The following is an 18,888-nucleotide window of genomic DNA, read 5'->3' on the forward strand; positions in this document are numbered from 1 at the left end:
AGGTTAGGATATTTGAAATGAAATGAAATATTTCAAATATCCTAACCTCTTTTGCCCCAAGGTATGTTTATTCTTAAGTAAGTCTTATTTATTTATTTATTTTATTTATTTAATTTATATACCGCCCTAAGCCCAAAGGCTCTCTGTGTTACTGCTAGGTATATGTGCACAGCCTAATATAACTCTAGTTTAGCAGGGGTAGGGAACCTGCAGTCCTACAGATGTTTTTGGACTGCAAGTCCCATCATCCCTGACTGTTGGCCATGCAGGCTGGGGCTGATGGGAATTGGAGTCCAACAATATCAGGAAAGTCACCGGTCCCTACCCCCAACTCTAAAATGTTACTTTTCTGGGTTTCTACAGTATAAACTACAACTGTATGTATACTTCGATCAATCCCTGCATAGTTGAACACACAGAGAAGTTCCCTACCTCTTTTCAGGTTGGATCTGAGGCTTTGTTTTTTTGAACTGTACAGTTGCAGCTGTTGCTGTTGACTGACATCTCCATTGCAGCTGGACTTTCACCTGAATGCAGCTGTTGCTTTTGGTGCCTAAACAGAGCAACAAAAACAGAACAACCCACACTGAGTTTATCTGTCTAGGAAACATTGTGATTTTTACAATAAATATTTTATTCATATAAAACCAATAAGAAGCCACCATATTACTAAGTCATACCATTTGTCTATCAAGCCTGGTACAGTTAACACTGACCTCCAGGAATTGACCTGGGAGCTTTTTGCATGTAAAGCATATACTCTCGCACAAGCTATGGTGCTTCACTCACACACACACACACACACAATTTCAAACACAATCAGAAAGTAAACACAACAGAAAAATCATACAACCTCCCCCAGGGAAGTATGCACGCCTCTCTAGTATGGCCTTTAAGAGAATTCTAAGGACTTATTTATTTCATTCTGCACTTGGAAACGTTTAATGCACTGTGCTTTTAACCTAGCTTTTATCTGTTGCTGCAATCTTGAGGTTGCAATCCAAACCCCCAATCTGCCACAATAGGGAAAGAGGGGGATTATATGGGGAATAGGGCTGCACACCATATATCTGAAGCACACTTAAAGCACCCCCCTCCCAAGAAGCATGGGAACTGTAATTTCTTAAAGGTGCTGGTCACTGCAGCTCTGTGACAGGTAAACTACAGTTCCCAGGATTTTGGGGCTTTCATTGTGTTTTCAACGTATGGCTTCTACACAGCTCACCCAAAACAGCTTCCCTCACCTCTGCCCATAGAGTGACCAGCATTGCTCCTCTGTTGCAGAGCTCCCCATTCTGCTCACTGAAAGTACCACTGGTGGGCTTCCCATGGATGGTATCCCATGAGAATGCCCCCAAACCAGGGTGTTCCAGGGCTGAACTGCCCACCTGGCATCACTGGATAGCACTGTCTGGGCCCAATCACTATGCCAGGTCCAAGCTGATATAACACAGTGCAAGGTTTTGCCCGCCCCAGTCGGTGGGAGGAGCAGCAATGTGGGTGTCAACAGTGGCTATGCTCCACTGTCAAGCCCTGCTACTGGGTTAGAACTGCACTCTGTTATTACAACAATTTTTGTACTGACAATTGTTACCTGTGGTTTCTGTTTGATTATTTTCTCTGTATTTTGAAGTATGCTCAGAGATGCAAAGGCTGGGGAAGGGGAAGCATTCCCCCTCCTCCAAATGTTTTGGTTTTTTCAGTCCTTTGCATCTCTAAGTATGCTGTAATCCACTTTGTGAGAGTTTGCATTCTGAAAAACAGGCTAGAAATCTATTAAGTAAAAAATAAACATTCTTAAACTTTTTTTTTAAATCAGAAGTTGACATGCTGTATTTTAGAAAACATTTCCCTGTCCAAGGAGCATGTGATCTTGTACTTTATGAAACACTGTGACATCACACTGACAGTGTAGAAAACAAGAACAATTATAATCTGGGCTGGACTCGCGTACAGTTGACTGTGTAGGGCGGGGTAGGCAACGTGGGACCCTCTAGATGTTGCTGGACTCCAGCTCCCATAGTCTCTGACCACTGGCCATGCTTGCTTGGAGTCCCACAATATCAAGAGAACACCATATTATCACAGAATCGTAGAGTTGGAAGGTGCCTATAACACCACTGAGTCCAACCCTCTGTTCAATGCCGGAATCCGAATTAAAGCATGCCCAACAGGTGGCTGTCCAGTTGCCTTTTGAATGTCTCCAGTGTTGGACAGCCCACCACCTCCCTAGGTAATTGGTTCCACTCTCGTACCGCTCTGTTAGGAAGTTTTTCCTAATGTTCAGCCAAAATATGGCTTAAGCCCATTATTCTGTGTCCTGCACTCTGGGATGATATTGGCTTTCCCTGGTCTAGGGAGTTGTAAGGAGAGCACCTGTCACAGGCTATCTACTTCACAGCAGAAAACAGTAGTGCAAACTGTTCATCTCCACTTGTAAATCCGGCAACACTAAAATGCATTTCCAGTGTGGCACTTTAACATTTTGTTTTTGTGGGAAAGTACATTAGTGCCAGTTCAACAAACTACTGAGCATCCTCACTGGGCTGTTTGCCTGCTTACATCCCCCCCCCTTAAATATTTTTTGTTCTCCAGACCTTGAGATTCCCTAGCATGCTGATAACCCCCCTTTAGGCTACAAAACTTCTAACATTCACCCCAACTAAAGGAAGTTATACCTAATTGGGAGACGGGGCAGGAGAAAGTTATAAGACAGGCATACAAGCTTAAAAATCAGCTTGCCATCTATCAATCTAGCCAAGAGGCAGCCCAGCAAAACAGCTGGCATTATCATCTTTATTATATTTCACCATAAGTTCTTAGGGCAGGTTACAGCATCACAATGTACAGCTATAAAAACAGATAAAGACACTTAAAAAGGTTAAAAAAAAACAAGCAAAACCGTTCCAAGCCTAACAGAAATTACTCCCTAAAGTACTTTATCTAAACTCCCTGCCGTTACAGAAGGCAGGGCACTTTTTCCTTCCTCATGCCCCTTCCCTAACGCTGCATGCTAGCCACAAGGTCCCCGAACCGCCGGTTTTTTGTGTTGATCTCTTTCTGCAAATTCTGCTAGCTGACAGACACATTGTGCAACAAGATCTTAGCATCAGCAAAGCGGATCTACTTCCGCTTCTTTTCGCACCCAAAACAACTCTCGGTTGCAAAAAAAACCCACGACCGCGCGTTCCTTAACCCTACCTGGCAAGTCTACTCTATAATCACTCCATGTGTCTCGGGTGGGTGTGGATGATGATAATAATAATCTTTTCGCTCGCTCAGTACCAGCCAGGCTTGCCTTATTTTCTTGGTCTATGCAAAGCTTGCTGAAAACCTTGTTCATCATTTCTCCGCCCAGCCCTTAGAAGAACCCCCCGCCATACGCGTTCTGACCTTATAAAGAATTGTGAAAACGCAGTTTCAGCGCTGTCGTATTTCGGGTTTTCAAGCAATGCCTTTTCCAGAGGTCCTTATATAAGAAAGGTCAGGCAGAGCAAAATGCTGTTTGCCTAACACTGCCCGTTTCTCCCCAGCCCCGCGAGGCTCTCCTTCAATTACACCACCATATCCGCGAGAACAACCCCCAACGGGTCAGCTCTGGCCAACGCGGAAAGCGAGGAGGCAGTACAAGGCCAGAGCTTCATGAAGGCAGCTTGCAAAATCAACCGTTACAAGGACTCTCCCTTTCCCAATTCCCATTCGTGAGAAGGGGGGGGGGGAGATATCATATTAGCAAGGACTGGGGGAGGAAACAGGCATTGCAACAAACCTTTTAAAAACAGGCAACTGGTTATTCACTTACATGGGAACAAGACTCGGTTTGCAACTCGGCAGGCGGCGGCCGCCATGTTTGTGTTAAGCAAATACATTCCCTGACTCTGCCGCAGCCGGAGTAGTAGAGTTCCTCCCTCAAGTTAACTGAGCGGCTTTGTTGCATCCCTTCCCCGGGAGTCTCTGCCACGCTTTTATATATATTAATCTCGCTTGAGATCTCAGAAGTCGCCTTGGCTGCTGTGACAAACCAGCGACAGGGGCGGGGCGGCGAGCCTTCCTTTGTGCAAAAGGGGAGGAAGGCGACGCCTCCTTCTCAGCTCTTTCCACAGCCAGTAGTAAAAGGAGAGTCGTGGGCTGAAACGCGGATTGATTCAGGTGCCAGCGACGGCAGCAGGAGTAACTCGGCATTTCTGGTTAGGATGGCACCTTAATGCCTCATCCTATCTTTATTTTTAAAAAGAAAAACAAAGTAACCGTGATAGCCAGTCGTCCAGGGTCTCAGGGGGTCTTAGACCCCTTACTTTTTTGGAAGCAGGGTTCCAGCAGGGTCCCTATGTCTCCAGTGTCCTGTCCTGATGATTGGAGCCAAACAGTGAAAGGTGAATCAGCTACTGAGAAGAGTCTGCTCAGTAGCTAGCAAACTGCCCTTTCATGCCGATTGGCTATTAGGGGTGTCTGTTGTCGTGGGGGAAGACATTAACTACAGTCTGGTTCTCAACCCAGCAGCAAAAAAGGGGGAGGGGGAAGATGTGTGGTTTTGTTTCAGTTCAAAGCCAGGAGTAATGGGAGAGAGAGAGAGAGAGAGAAACAGAAAAAATACATTCCAGATGGGGAGATAGTGTGTGAGATGGTGTTTCAGCTTTTAATTTTGTGTGTGTGTGTGTGTTATGCATAGGGTTGCCAGGACTTCAGTTTTTGTCCAGAGACTCCAGATGTTTGGGGTCCTTTCCTGGTGAGTCATCCCAATCTCTGGACTCAACTTTTGTTTAAAATAAGGTTTCTATGTGGTCTGGTTGAAGAGGTATACACCAAAACATCAGCTATCCCCACCCCCTGCAAGTTCTGTTAAATGAGCTGGTATCTGGCTGTTCTAACACTGCCCTTTCAGGTTTGTAGCCAATAAGTGAAGTCAGGGTTGTGATTGACAAGGGATTTGTTGACGTTCAGACAATAGCTAGAACCCATTGCAAGGCCAGAAAACGGTTGTCTTTTCCCGCTTGTATGAAAATCTCATAAATTATGTGCAGGTCAGGAGATGTAGAACAAGAAATCACAGCAGGATCTTCGTAGGCAGTTGTTTCATGTAAACAATTTCAGTTATAAGTTTAATAAAAGTGTACATGCAGAGTTTTTTAATTGCAAAAGTAGCATATACATTTTATCTTCCAAATAATTTTGAACAGAATTATTTTAAAGTGTACATGTAGCTTATGATGCCATTACAATTTGTTATACTTCTCTAATTATGAGGAGTCAAACAAGTTAAAAAATTTCTGGCCTGTTGAAGAGGGCAGTTTATTTGTCTAATAATTTATAGTCTGTTTTGAAAACCTTCCCAGTAAGAAGCCTTTTACTCACTTTTCTGGGATAAAAGCTGCAATGCTCATCCCACATATCATCCCACATATCTGGAGTAAACCCCACTGAATTCAGCAGAACTTACTCTTGAGTAGACATGGTTAGGATTGTGCTGTAAATCAATGGGACTTTCGAGTAAACACAGCAAAGGATTGTGTTAGTATTTTAAATCTTTCCTTTCCTCTCCAATCCTACTTTTTAAAGCAATTAGGTAGGGCTTACCTAGGTGTCACTGCTTTTATTTTGTAGGAAACTAATACTGAATTTATTTTTTAAAAAAGTTCTGCAATGAACAACTGGTTTTGGCAATGAACTATTATATGGGGTGTATATATTTTTACATCTCCAGTGTGTGTATATATGGAATCTTTTCAACAACCCTCTGAGGTAGGGCTGGAAACCAAGGCAACTCACCACAAGAAAAAATCCATTTAAAATCCAATAACAATAAAACAAATGTAAAATAGTTGCAAAACAGCTTAAAGTGGCATGATTCTGAATTTTGGGTTGAGTGAGTGAGGTTTCTTATCATCTGAGGTTGCAGTCCTGTGCATGCTTCCCTGTTTGAGTAAGCTCCATTGAATTCTTTGGGACTTGCTTCTGAGTAAACATGCATAGGATCGCACTTTAAATATCTTTACAGGTTGTGTAAATAACGAACATCTTTGACAGTCATGCTTATATAAGTATTTCTTCATACTATGTCCTGATAGGTATTTGATTTCACCCTATGGCTGTACATTATTATTTCCTCTACATTTTAAATGTGCCCTTCTTCCTTGGGGTGGTCATGGTCCCCCTCTGTTGTTTTCAATTTAAGGGGCAGATTAGGCTGAGAGATGGTGAGTAGCCCATGATCACCTAGTAAACTTCGTAGCTGATTTTAATTTTTAAATCTAATTAAAATGATTTATATGCAGGCAAAGTTTATGAAGTAATGCAGATCCACATAATACATTCAAAGCACATCCAACTTGCATTTAAAGCCATGACTTCCCCCAAAGAATCCTGAGAAGTGTAGTCTCCCCCTCACAGTTATAGTTCCCACCACCCGTAACAAACTACAGTCCCCATGATTCTGTGGTGTGATTCATGTGCTTCAAATGTGTGTTGAATGTGCTTTAGATGAATTGTGTGCATCTACCCAAGTTATGCTGTACATTCATTAGTGAATTGAAAAGAACAATTTTAAAATATTTTTTTTTAAATGGGAAGGGCTGTAGCTCAGCGGTAGGGCATATGCTTTGCATGTGAAGGTCCAAAATCCAATCTCTGGAAAAGACTATTGCTTGGAATCCTGGAGAGCCAATGCTAGTCCATGTCATCAGTACTGAACTAGATGGTACCAAAATGGCCTGTGTCTGTATAAGGCAGATTCCTTTGTTCCTAAAAGAGGAAAGAGACCCAAGGGCTACAGTGACTCTGAAATGTATTGATGTGTTTTATTTACACTGCTTTATTGTAAAAAACCTGAAAGTGGTTTACAGAAGGAATTAAACAATGAAATTATTGGCAAAAACAATTAAAGATGGGTATTTAAAAACATTCAAAATAATAAAACCAAACGATAAATTAAAAACAGATAAAAAATATAATAGGTTCCACATGCCGGAGTAGGCGTGCCTAAACAAAAATGTTTTTAGCAGGTGCCAAAAAGTTTAATGAAGGTGCCTGCCTAATGTCAATAGGTAGGGAGTTCCAAAGCGTTGGTGCTGCCATACTAAAGAATCGATTTCTTACAAGAGCAGAACAAATACTCTGTGGCATCTGTAACATGGAAAGCAACTTTGAACTTGGCCTGGTAGCAAATTGGCAACCAGTATAGATTTGATGTGAGAGCCTGTGTTGTGTAGTGGTTAAGGTGTTGGATTATGACCTGGGAGAGCAGGGTTCGAATCCCCACATAGCCATGAAGCTCACTGGGTGACCTTGGGCCAGTCACACCTCTCAGCCTCATGAAAACCCAATTCATAGGGTCGTCATAAGTTGGAATCGACTTGAAGGTAGTACGCATACATACATACAGATTTGATAGCAGAGGTATTATGTGCTGATCGTGCCACAGCATTCTGCACAAACTGCAGGCCCAGGATCACATTGTGCTGCATGGAGATTTCTGTGACCTTGGCTGACTGGCTGTCAGGAATTTTTTTTTAGTTTTGGGAACCCGGACTGGTTATGGGATGCTGAGTTTTCTGCCTTACTCATAGGAATCTTGTTGAGGTTGGTACAGTATCGCATTTGGGAAATCATTACTGCCTTTTTCTGTTTGCATTTCATTTACCTCTGAGAGCTTGGAAAAGTTACTTTTTTTGAACTACAACTCCCATCAGCCCAAGCCAGCGTGGCCACTGGATTGGGCTGATGGGAGTTGTAGTTCAAAAAAAGTAACTTTTCCAAGCTCTCTGCCCTCACTTCCTAACATCAATAGAAGCAACAACAATGGTTCCATGTAGTCAGCTCAACCCCCTTAAACCCACTGATGATGTACTTTGTTGTTTGCATGATGGCTTGTTGCTTGCCCAATAGTGGTGAAAGGGAATTCACATACTGGGAAGTGTGGCTTCAATTGCTGTTGTTCCCAAGCTACTGCCTATGAAGGTAGACCTAACCATGTATGTTTTATCTCTGCCAATTATTACTCACTGGAATTGGGTTGAGTGTCAAAGTGAGTTTATAGCAGCGCACAGGGTAGGCAGGAAAGGGTAGAGAAAACTCTTACTCATTTCTCATACCACTCTCGCTCTGTGGTGGTCAAGTCTGTAAAGAAGTTTGGAGTAGCCATGTTAAAAGGCAGGCAGGGCATTCCAGGCAGGGGGTTGCCAAGACTGCTTTGATATGGATATCTTTCCAGAGGATTCCTGGTCAAGCCTTACCAACAGCACAATCCTAATTCTCCAGAATGCTTTCACTCAAAGGACACTAAGCCTGGTAGCAGAGCCCCTGGAATTTCTCACCTGTTAGGGACACAGGGAGTGAATGTCTACGGTAGACATATTTTTATTTTACCTTTTCGGTAGGAAAAATCAACACACCAGCTATTGCTGGTTTTACTCTGGTTTTTTTGGTGTTACTTGTTTTATTTTGTTTTAGGTTTCATGCTTGTGCTTTATTTCTCTCTATAGTTTTAATTTTACTGTAAATCACCTGGAGAACCTGATTGTTAATCGTGAAGCTCACTAGAGACCTTGGGCTAGTTACTGTCCCCCAAACCGCATCTGCACTATACATTTAAAGCACTACCACTTGAAACTGTCATGGCTTCCCTCAAAGAATCCTAGGCATTCTAGAGTGTTTAACAGTCAGTTCCTCTTCCCAAGGAACTCTAGACATTGTAACTGTGGGGGGAACAGAGATCTCCTAACAATTCTTAGCACCCTTAACAAACTACATTTCCCAGGATTCTTTGGGAGAAGGCATGACTATTAAAGTGGTATCATAGTGCTTTAAACAGTGCAGATGTTGCCTCGGTCTAACCTACCTCACAGGATTCTTGTGAGGATAAAATGGGGAGAGAGCCAAGTATGCCACCTTGAGCTTCTTGGAGGAAAGGTGGGCTATAAATAAAATAATAAACCTTCATTATTGGGCAGAATGTAAATATCAGAAATAAATAAAACAATGAATACTGAAGTGCCCAGATTCTGTGCTGTGGAGCCAACTTTTAAAAACTGTATGTTTTGCTGAGATGAGGAATGCACGTATGTCAGTATTCCAGATGTTCAGTTGATATTTGTTCCAGTTTAAGAGCCCAGACAGCTGGGTTTTTTTTCCAGATGCTGCAAGAGTGCACATGATGTGGACTTTTTGCCACAGGGTAAGTATTAATCAATCCTGTCATGTCATGGTTTTGGGGGGGGGGGCTCTTGTAGAGGGAAGAACATGCTTATATTCCAGGGTATAAGCAAGGTTAAATGTGATAATTGTGTCAGGTCAGTAAGCACATCATCTCCTTCAGTTCTTTTGTATCCACCAACCCAAAGAACACTAACTACTTAACGCATGAGCTGTTGTGTCTTCAAAGGACGATGCAATAACCTTTAATTTTAGGTAGTCACGCAGGTAGCCCTGCCAGGAGGCAAGGTTGAAGTGCTGGCCTCGGGCAGCAGACTTGGGGTACCATTTAGGATGAAACAGATGACAACCCACAGGATATTTGTTCATGGGGAAAATCTGCGACAGGGGCCCATTTGAAACTAAGCAGGAACAGAGTCGCTCAGTTCCCATCCATTTCCATGAGACTTGTGCAGAAGCTCCCATTTCCTTGTGTTACATGCAGACAAGATGTAGGGGCAGGGCTGTAGCTCAGTGGTAAAGGATCTGCCTTTCATGCAGTAGGTTTCAGGTTCAATCCCTGGCATCGGCAGGTAGGACAGGGAGAGACCTCCATCTGCAATTCTGGAGAGACACTGCCAGCCAGTGTAGACAATACTGGGCTAGATGGATCAATGGTCTGACTTGGTATAAAGCAGCCCCCTAGGATGGAGCATGTGTGTTTATGGAGAGGGGCAATTGCCTTTTCTGTTTCAGGCACCAAAATGTATTGATCTGTCTCCAGATCAATACAGATGGAGGGAATCCCACAGCCCTGTGTAGCCACATCACACCCTAGTAACGGTTTTTAAAAAATCAACCATCCACAGTGGGCCTGACCAACCCATCAGCATTCTTTATTTTATTTCCATATAAAAGGAGGTTGGGAAGTCACTCAGTTTATAAGGATCAGACCTATCCAGGCTTTTGCATGGTTGAGTTATGCATTGATTTTGCCTGTGCAAAAATAGCACTTGAGTCAAAGATGCACAACCTGCTTGACAGATGTGCACAGTTAATATAATTGTGTATACTCACAGAATCTGTCTATTATGATTCTTTATTATATTTATATACCACTAATGTGCCAAAATGGCTTGACTCTTTCAAGTGTTATTCTGCTGTTCAGCCCCGTGGCCCACTGCCTAGCTTCACATAAAGCTGGCAGATCATTGCTGAATATTTTTAAAGGCTTCCTCAACCTGGTACCTTCCAGATGTTTTGGACTACAACTCCCATCTCCCCTAGCCGTCATGGTCAGTGGTCAAATATGATGGAAGTTGTAGTTCAGGAACTTCTGGAAGGCACCAGGTTGGGGAGAAAGACCGCTAAAGGATTCACTACACAGGATGACCCACACGTGTCAGTCTGAGAGCAATTTTGGGATGACTTTCAGCAGTGACAAGCAACATGAGGCCAATCCAATTTTTCACATGCCCCAAACTTAAAGAGTTTCCATCTAGAGACAGAAAGGGGTTCCTGGGAATTCACTCTATACATTTATTCCACTTTAAACAGTCATGGTTTCCGCCACAGAATCCTGGGAAGTGAAGTCTGATCACAAACTAGAGAGTTGTTAGGACACCCCTGTGCCCCTCATGGAGATACAGCTGCCAGGGTACTCTGGGAAGTGGGGCTGACTTTTAAACCACTCTGACAATTGTAGCTCTGTGAGGGTAATAGGCGTCTCATCAATTCACAGCACCTTTCACAATCTACACTTCCCAGGATTCTTTGGGGGAAGCCATGGCTGTTTAAAGTGGAATAATAGTGGAAGAAATGTATAGTGTGAATGCAGTCTACAACTGACAGAATTTTATACACCACTTTAATACATAGCTCAGACATTTTTCTAGACATTTTGTTTGGCTTTCCTGTTATTTTAGCAAGAGTTACTGCATTTCAACCAGCTGGGGATTTCTCAGGGGTTAGACAAGAGCTACTGAATGCCCAGGGCAAAACAAAGAGCCATTAAACCAAGGAAAGGTTTCATTTCAGGAATCACTGCAGCAGAGAAGCTCCTTGGTTTACCACTCAGATTAAGTCTCTGATGTTTTATGGAGTTGAACTCTGCATTGTGTGCTTGAGTGCACTCAAAAATGGCCTACAATAGACCACAAAGGGAAGCAAACGCAAGACTAAACAGCTGTCTGGCAGGAGAAATGCAGAGATTTTATATATAAAAGAACCGCATTGTGACTAGGCTGAAGCAGGGGAAAAAGCTATGCTCACCCCATCCTCTGCTTTTCGTCATAAAAACAGTTTGGAAAGAATGCAGCTACATTTAGCACCCAAATGCACCATCAAGCGTCTACCATGACCTAAGGCATTTTTTCACATTAAGAACAGCAAAACAGACACAGCCCATTTGCACATGCTCAGATTGTGCACACAAGCAGGATTCATACTTTGCTAGACTGAACTGTGGCAGCCAACAAACATGCTTCTGTCAGATCTGTGCCAGTTGGATTAGACAAATTAATGGGGGCAAAGTCTACCTTCCATGAATTTGTCTAATCCAACTGGCATACCTCAGTATAGAAATGATACTGTACCCCACTTATCCTAAATCAGGGTTAGGGAACCTTTTTCAGCATTCCTTCATGAGCAACCTTCCAGAGACCACATGCTACTGGTGAGTGGGGCCAGAAGCAAAAGTGGGTGGAGCAATGGCTGCCGTTGTTACCTTTGTACAGTAGGCCTACATTCCTACTATTTAAATGTCAAGATTTGTGCATTACACTCAACACAACTCTTCATTCCCCAATTGAGGGAAGCAAGATGCCAGGCAAAAACACTTAAGGGGGTGGCCTAGGGAGAGTACTAATAGAGGCCTGGAGGATCACATGCAACACCTGAGCCTGAGATTCCTTAACCCTGTCCTGAATCTGCTGGTTTTCACCTATAAAGCCTTACACAGCTTGGGACCACAGTACCTGATGGAACACCTCTCCCGATACGAACCCACCCGTACACTATGGTCAAGATCAAAGGCCCTCCTCCGGGTGCCTACTCCAAGGGAAGCTCGGAGGGTGGCAACGAGAGGGCCTTCTCAGTGGTGGCCCCCAAATTATGGAATGATCTCCCTGACAGTGTGCCTGGCGCCAACACTTATCTCTTTGGCGCCAGGTCAAGACTTTCCTCTTCTCCCAGGCATTCTAGCATGTGTTTTAAATTGTTTTTATATTGTTTTAAATTTTAAAATTGTGTTTTAAATTGTATATTTGTTTTAATGTTTTTGATTGCTGTAAACCGCCCAGAGAGCTTCGGCTATGGGGCGGTATACAAGTGCAATCAATCAATCAATCAAATGAATAACCAGATGGTGAGCCCATTAGGTTGGAAAAGATGTGGGAGGATAGGATACTTCTATCATTAGAGGTAGTTATGCAGGAAGGCAAAAAAAGTGTTTTTTTAAAAAAGTCAATGCAAGTGTCAAAATGCTGTCAAAATGGACCATTTTAGTTTCTTCCTACCCATTTTCAAAATGGCTACTAGAATGAAATAGCCCAAGCTGAGGAGGGATACAGAGCAACGATAGTTAAAGGTGGTTAGCACTCTTAACCAACTTGTTTTTTCTCATGTCCTTGGTGTCAATAACAAGATCTTTATTTTTTAAAAAAATCTAAACTATGTGTACTGGCCGAGTACGCTCAGCTGCAAGAGAAGGAAACACGGCCGTAGGGTTGTCAGATAATACCTAACCATTGTTGGATCTAACTTAGCAACAAAAGAAGCTATACTGAGTCAGACCCATTGATCCATCTTGCTCAATATCATCTACCCTGATGGCAGCAGCTCTCCAGGATTTCATACAGGACTCTCTCCCAGCCCTACTTGGAGGTGCTGGAGGTTGAACCTGCAACCTTCTGCAAGCAGAGCAAATGCTCTGCCACCAAGCTATGGCCCTTTTCCCTCCCCCCACCAAATAATTTTATTATATATAATACATACATACACACACACACAGAAGAAATGGCAAAATGAGAACACACAGTGCAGTAATAGAACTAAGTCTATCTTCTCCTCCGATGTTATGAATTTATTGATTGCCAGGTTCAACCAGGTTTGAAAATGGGACATGCACAATTGTTATAAAAAATGCAAAGTTGAGAAGAATAAGAGAAAGCTGACCAGACAGCAGGAATCTAGAGCATCCCAAGTGTTCCTCTTTCTGCAGTTCCGGTTAAAAGTTATTCCGATAGCTAAAAACTATTTTCATAACACTTGCTGGAAGGAGAAGCAGCAATAAAGAGGTCAGTCAGTTTAGTCACTTGCAAGCTAGCAGATATTAAGGGCGCATCTAGAAATTTTACCTGGATCTCCTTTCCCAAGAAATCCTGAACGCTGTAGTTCAGTAAGTGAGCAAGAAACTGAAAATGATCAGCACCTTCTCAAAGCTATAATTCCCAGTGCTCTTTGTAGGGAAGTCATGTCAACAAAAAAACGCTGAACCAACTGTATAGTGGAGACATGTTGGAAAGCAAACCAGCCAAGTGTGAAATATCAGAGGCTTCTCCCAAGAGCGCATGTGCTGAAATTTCTTTTTATGGAACTGGGAGCCTTTCTCCAGAAAGCCAAGTCATTAATTTAGTTCAAAATACAGATATAATGAAAATACAGTGGCAGGTAGGGATATATCAACCTCCCTACAAGTAGAATTGTTTAGCGTTGATTTTCACTGTTGTCTCAGCTGGGGATACTCTAATTACAAAAACTAATTTCATCTGAAAGGCGAAAAAGTATGCCATGAATGCACATTCCACCATTACAGGGGCACATCTTTTAACCTTATCCCAGCTTCACATAGCAAGTCATTGCAATTAGGGACTAATTAGCAATTTGGTTGCTACTTATTAGTAATTAGGTTAGTACATTTTACAACTGTACTAACTTCAAGGCAACATTTTGTTAGTGTAACTTTGAAGACATTTTCAAGGCAGAGTTATATGGTTGGGCCCACCCATCCCCATCCCTTTTAAGATTCCAAACGGAAAACTTTAAGGAAGGGGGTTAAAAGTGGACCAGAGTTTATCTCCCGCTCCCCTGGATAGTTCTTTACACTATGTTATTTATATCATACTCATCACTAGAAATCTCTCTGCCATAATGGGGAGGAAAACTGTGTCATCTCCAAGTGGACATTGTGCGATTTTCCTCCCCACTGTGGAGTTGGACTGGGCAGATAGGCTTAAATTCAATATTATGGACCTTTGTCAAAATTGGGGGGGGGGGGCAGAAAAACTCAGGAGTGGGCTGGCTTTGGCCTGGAGGCTGGCAGTTCACCACCCCTGTTGCAGCACATTGCATCTTCCATTTGCTACCTGATATTCCACTTTTCAGTAGTAGTTCCCTTAACCAAAAGTCAAGCCCTGCATCTAACTACTTTTTAAAGTAATCAAATGACCCAATTAATAATGGGCCCGTAAGAGCTGCAGGTTAACAGCACTATTACAGAAATCATGACCAAGGTTGCACACTGCTTGTTTAAACTAGCAATAAGTTCAAATATATCAACAGAACTCATGGGCAGGGACTAAGCAAAGAACAGAGAAGGAATTTCTGGAATCAGTGGACTGCAAGTCAAGTTCAAATTCAAAACAAAGAATATTCTCATTTGGAAAAGAAGAAAGTTGATCTGTTGATTCTCTTGGCAGGTTGCTGTCCAGGATGATGAAATATACTCTCTGAAGCTAAGAGGAGGGATTTGCTTAAAGATGGCTGGACAAGTGATCTTGATTAAGGTTTGCAGCGCTGGACAAAGCGTGGGTATAGACACACGTCCCGAATGTGGTGTCTGTTCAGGATCCAGGTTAGGAATCTTTCCAAGCCCAAGCCATAGCCACCGTGGGGGCACGTGCCATATTTACGCTGCAGAGCCAAACGAAAAAGAGAAACATAGTCACTCAACTGACCCAAGAGACAGAAGGAAGATGCTATGAGCAGAACCCACATATATGTATGCTTCCAGCTGCCTTAAAGTTTGATGCCAAGAGCAGAGAGTCCCAGCGCTGGTGCACACACAAGATTATTTATTTACATTTATAATCCCATCCTTCCTCAAAAGGAATTTAGGGAAAAGATGGGAAAATCCAGGGGAGGGTAGAAGGAAGTTTACCCATTTTTTTTTCAATTTTACTAACTGGAAAAAACCCATCAATTTCAGGGAACAAGGGGGCAAGGGAATCCTATGAAATATTTTCTCTTTTGGAGTGAGTGAAATGCTCTTTAAGACATGGTTTCACTCACTTCAAATGTGTAGAATGAGCATTTTATGCAAGGCAACCTCTACAGCATTAGGCAATGATAATTCCTGTGTATGCTGTATCAGAGATATATAACGCTCAGATCTATGCTACATTTCTGCACCTATAGGGTGCTTCATCATCAAGAGAGGAGCATATACCGTTATACCCTGCTTGCCAGGCTCTTTCCACCTGGCTTGGGGCAGGAGGCTGCCTGACTGCAGCTATAAAAGCTGCTACTACCTGAACTTGCCAGAGACCATCTTGATTGTGGGGTGTTAAGGGCTTCTGTTTGGGCCAAAATTTAATTCTGCTGGTCAGTTATTTTTGCTTTTATTGGGATTTTTTTTTGTATTTGTTAGACCTTATTAGGAATTATAACTGTGTTTCAGAGAGCCAGTGTGGCATAGTGGTAAGAGTGTTGGACTACAACCCGGGAGACCAGGGTTCGAATCCCCACACAGCCATGAAGCTCCCTGGGTGACCTTGGGCCAGTCACTGCCTCTCAGCCTCAGAGGAAGGCAATGGCAAACCACCTCTGAATACCACTTACCGTGAAAATCCTATTCATAGGGTTGCTATAAGTCGGGATCAACTTGTAGGCAGTCCAATAGTGTTTCAAATTTATTGTACATTTCTTAAGATGTTTTCTTTAACTTATTTGACTACTGGAATTTGAATTATGTAATCTTTTCATGTTGTAAGCCGCCTTGAAAATAGATTTCTATGGAAAGGCGGCATACAAATAAACCATGATGATGATAGATGATGCATGTTATGCCCTTAAAACAGTAAAGTAAGTATACAGACCTCCCCCCCCCTATTTTTTCCAGGTGGGGGAAGATGGGTTGGAAAGAGGGGAAACATTCACAAAGGCCTAGAAGAGATCACCATGACAGCAATTTGTCCACTTTGCCAGCAATGCAAGTTTCCATAGAGTAGCGGTTATCACGTTCGCTTCACATGTGAAAGGTCCCCAGTTCAATCCCACACGGACTTAGGGGAAGGGCCGTAGCTCAGTGGTAGAGCATCTGCCTTGCGTGCAGAAGGCCCCAGGTACAATCCCCGGCATCTCCAGGTAGGGCTGGTAGACAACCCAGTCGGGAACCCTGGAGAACCAGTGCTAATCATAAGAACCTAAGAAGAGCCTGCTGGATAAGGCCTATCTAGTCCAGCTTTCTCTTCTCACAGGGGCCAACCAGATGCCCGTTGGAAGCCTGCAAGCAGAACCTGAGCACAAGAGCACTTTCCCTTCCTGCGGCTTCTGGCAACTCTGACTCAGAATAAGGCAACTTCCTATGTTCCAGTTAGGGCCACAGCCAACCCCTTGTGTTTGAGTGGGGATCCACCGTTCAGGCCAACCCTGCTGCCTAAGACTTCCTGCTGCTTCCTGACCCAATATACACACAGTGGGCTGCTCAAGGGGGTAAGAGGGGATCTGGTCCTTGCCTCCCCTTGCCCACGTGGCACTGCCAACCCATGGGTGAGCAAACAGAACCAACAGTGGCCCCAAAAGGAGCAGCGAGGAGGGCCCCAGTGCCTCAAGCTTTGTCTTAGTGTTGGCAAATGCAGATGTTTGCTTTGCGCAAAAGAGCGCAAAACCAAGAAGTTTGCTTTACGCTCCAGCTAGGACCCTTCTGCCAGCCCCTGCGAACTGCTGCCTTGGGTCACCAGCTCAGTAAAATCAGCCCAATCAGACCACACTCTGTTGGCACAGAGCACTTGCAGAACAGATGGTGTTTTTGAAAATCATAAAAACCAGCAGGATAAAGAAAAAGAGAGAGAATGTCTGAACACGACAGTTTAGGCTGGTGCTTCAGCCTCCGTGTAAGAAATGGCAATGGGAAATGGCACACATTGGAAGAATTGCTCCTTCAGTGAACACAGAAGGGGGGGGGAAGTCTTCCCCTGCCACAGAAACCAGCCAGCTGCAACGTGCCATGTGTCAAGGATGACCATTTGGGTCACCCAAGGGCTGGAGAAAAGAAGGAGGGAGTCTCTGAGCCAGAGACAGTTTCCAATTCCTCCTGCCAGATGAGTCCCAAGTTGCCAAGCTAAGTGCAATTCAAAAGAACGTGAAGCAGCAACAGTTCATAAGAGACGGAGGCTATGGGGCACCAATTGCCAGGAATGAAGAAAAGTTCCTCTCCCAGCCCTCCTTACCCAGCATGCATCTTGATCAGGCCAGGAGATGATGATACGGTGCCAGAATCTGGGCTTTATGCTGTCGTTGGGTATCACTTAGTACATACCCATCTGATCACTATGTTCTGCAGGACAGAGCATCCTACAGCAGCCATCCTATCAGGAGGCCCCGTGTTCTGGTATTATTTTCAACCAATTGTTTTAACTGTTTTTACTTATGTAACTGTTATTATTTTGTAACCGCTCTGGGGTGCCTCATAGAAGGTCAATCATCATCATGATGTAAAAGTTTTCCGTAGTAGTTAGTGGACATTCTGGTTGAGAAATTATGATAGAGGTACAAGATGTTACACCGCCACTGAAGTTATCTAAGCTTCCTTAACTAGAATTGGCTAACTGACCTCTTGCAAATCCTGGTTCATAGGAAATACCAGTTCTGTGAAACTCCCTCCTGAGATCAGACAGGCCTTCTCTCCCAGTGCTTTATTTCAGCGAGCACTTTGACACCCTCCCCCATTTTATGGTTAATTTTAATTGCTTTTATACTGTATCCCCATCCTACCCAGTTTAGAAACTACAGTATTAAGAGGTATATAAATTATTGAAACAAGCAAGCAAGCAAACAAGCTAACGTTAACACTGGTGCCAATGCCACAATTGCAGCCTTGGAATATTTAGTTAGTTAAAACGTTTAAAGATCTCCTGCAAGCCCTGGGCTTGTGAATGTAATTGGTCAAATGGTTTCAGGATCTTCAAACAAAGAGGCAGGTGCTTGGCTGCTTATGGTGGCCATGGGCCAAACCAGACAAGACACCATTCATGCAATTAGCAAGGTGACAACTGACAACTGTCAATGCAGAAGGTCAGGGACAGATACGTCCCCACCACATCTGTCACAACCTCCTAGTTCAGGGGTTCCCAAAACTGTGGTCCATGGACCACAAGCTTCATTAAGGTGGTACACAACATATCTGCATTACAAATTCATATTGATTTTTAATTGTATTTTATTGCTTTTATTTCTTATCTTGTTTTTTTACTGTATTACACTTTGAATTCTATGGAGTTATAAGAAATAAAAGAAGCAATAAAAATACAATTAAATATCACACAGCATCTAGCACAGCACATTATAATTGCTACTGTGGGCAGAAAAATCATTAAGCGGTCTGGCAAGACCATCAGCAATTTTCAAGTGGTCCATTTGGGAACCACCGTCCTAGACTCACCACTTAGCAATCAATCTGCGTCTCGCCTGTTTTGCTCAGAAAACTTCAGCCAACTGAAAAGCGTGCAATTCAAAAGTTTTAAGTGTTTTAAATACTAGTTGGTC

The 18,888-nt window shown here is 43.2% G+C and overlaps 2 protein-coding genes across 4 annotated transcripts in view; both read right to left on the bottom strand.

The window, feature by feature from the left end:
- Positions 1 to 4,081, bottom strand: part of FECH (ferrochelatase) — a 39,657-nt gene extending 35,576 nt beyond the window's left edge. The window contains exons 1-2 of one of the 3 annotated variants that reach the window (XM_061615237.1): positions 3,803 to 4,081; positions 433 to 553 (exon numbers count right to left, since the gene is read on the bottom strand). In XM_061615237.1, the coding sequence (XP_061471221.1) occupies positions 433 to 553; positions 3,803 to 3,869 (188 nt within the window). In that variant the 5' untranslated portion in view covers positions 3,870 to 4,081. Of the gene's footprint in view, positions 1 to 432; positions 554 to 3,201; positions 3,333 to 3,802 lie in introns of those variants that run through there. The other 2 variants (XM_061615247.1, XM_061615227.1) reach the window with 2 other exon arrangements.
- Positions 4,082 to 13,170: 9,089 nt separating this feature from the next.
- The window catches only part of NARS1 (asparaginyl-tRNA synthetase 1), a 44,135-nt gene continuing 38,417 nt past the window's right edge, over positions 13,171 to 18,888 (bottom strand). Inside the window, exon 18 of the mRNA XM_061615313.1 lies at positions 13,171 to 15,036. Coding sequence (XP_061471297.1) covers positions 14,905 to 15,036 — 132 coding nt within the window. The 3' untranslated portion in view covers positions 13,171 to 14,904. The remainder of the gene's footprint in view (positions 15,037 to 18,888) is intronic.

Source organism: Rhineura floridana, chromosome 1, assembly GCF_030035675.1.
Source record: "Rhineura floridana isolate rRhiFlo1 chromosome 1, rRhiFlo1.hap2, whole genome shotgun sequence".
In the NCBI taxonomy this organism is placed as follows: domain Eukaryota; kingdom Metazoa; phylum Chordata; class Lepidosauria; order Squamata; family Rhineuridae; genus Rhineura; species Rhineura floridana.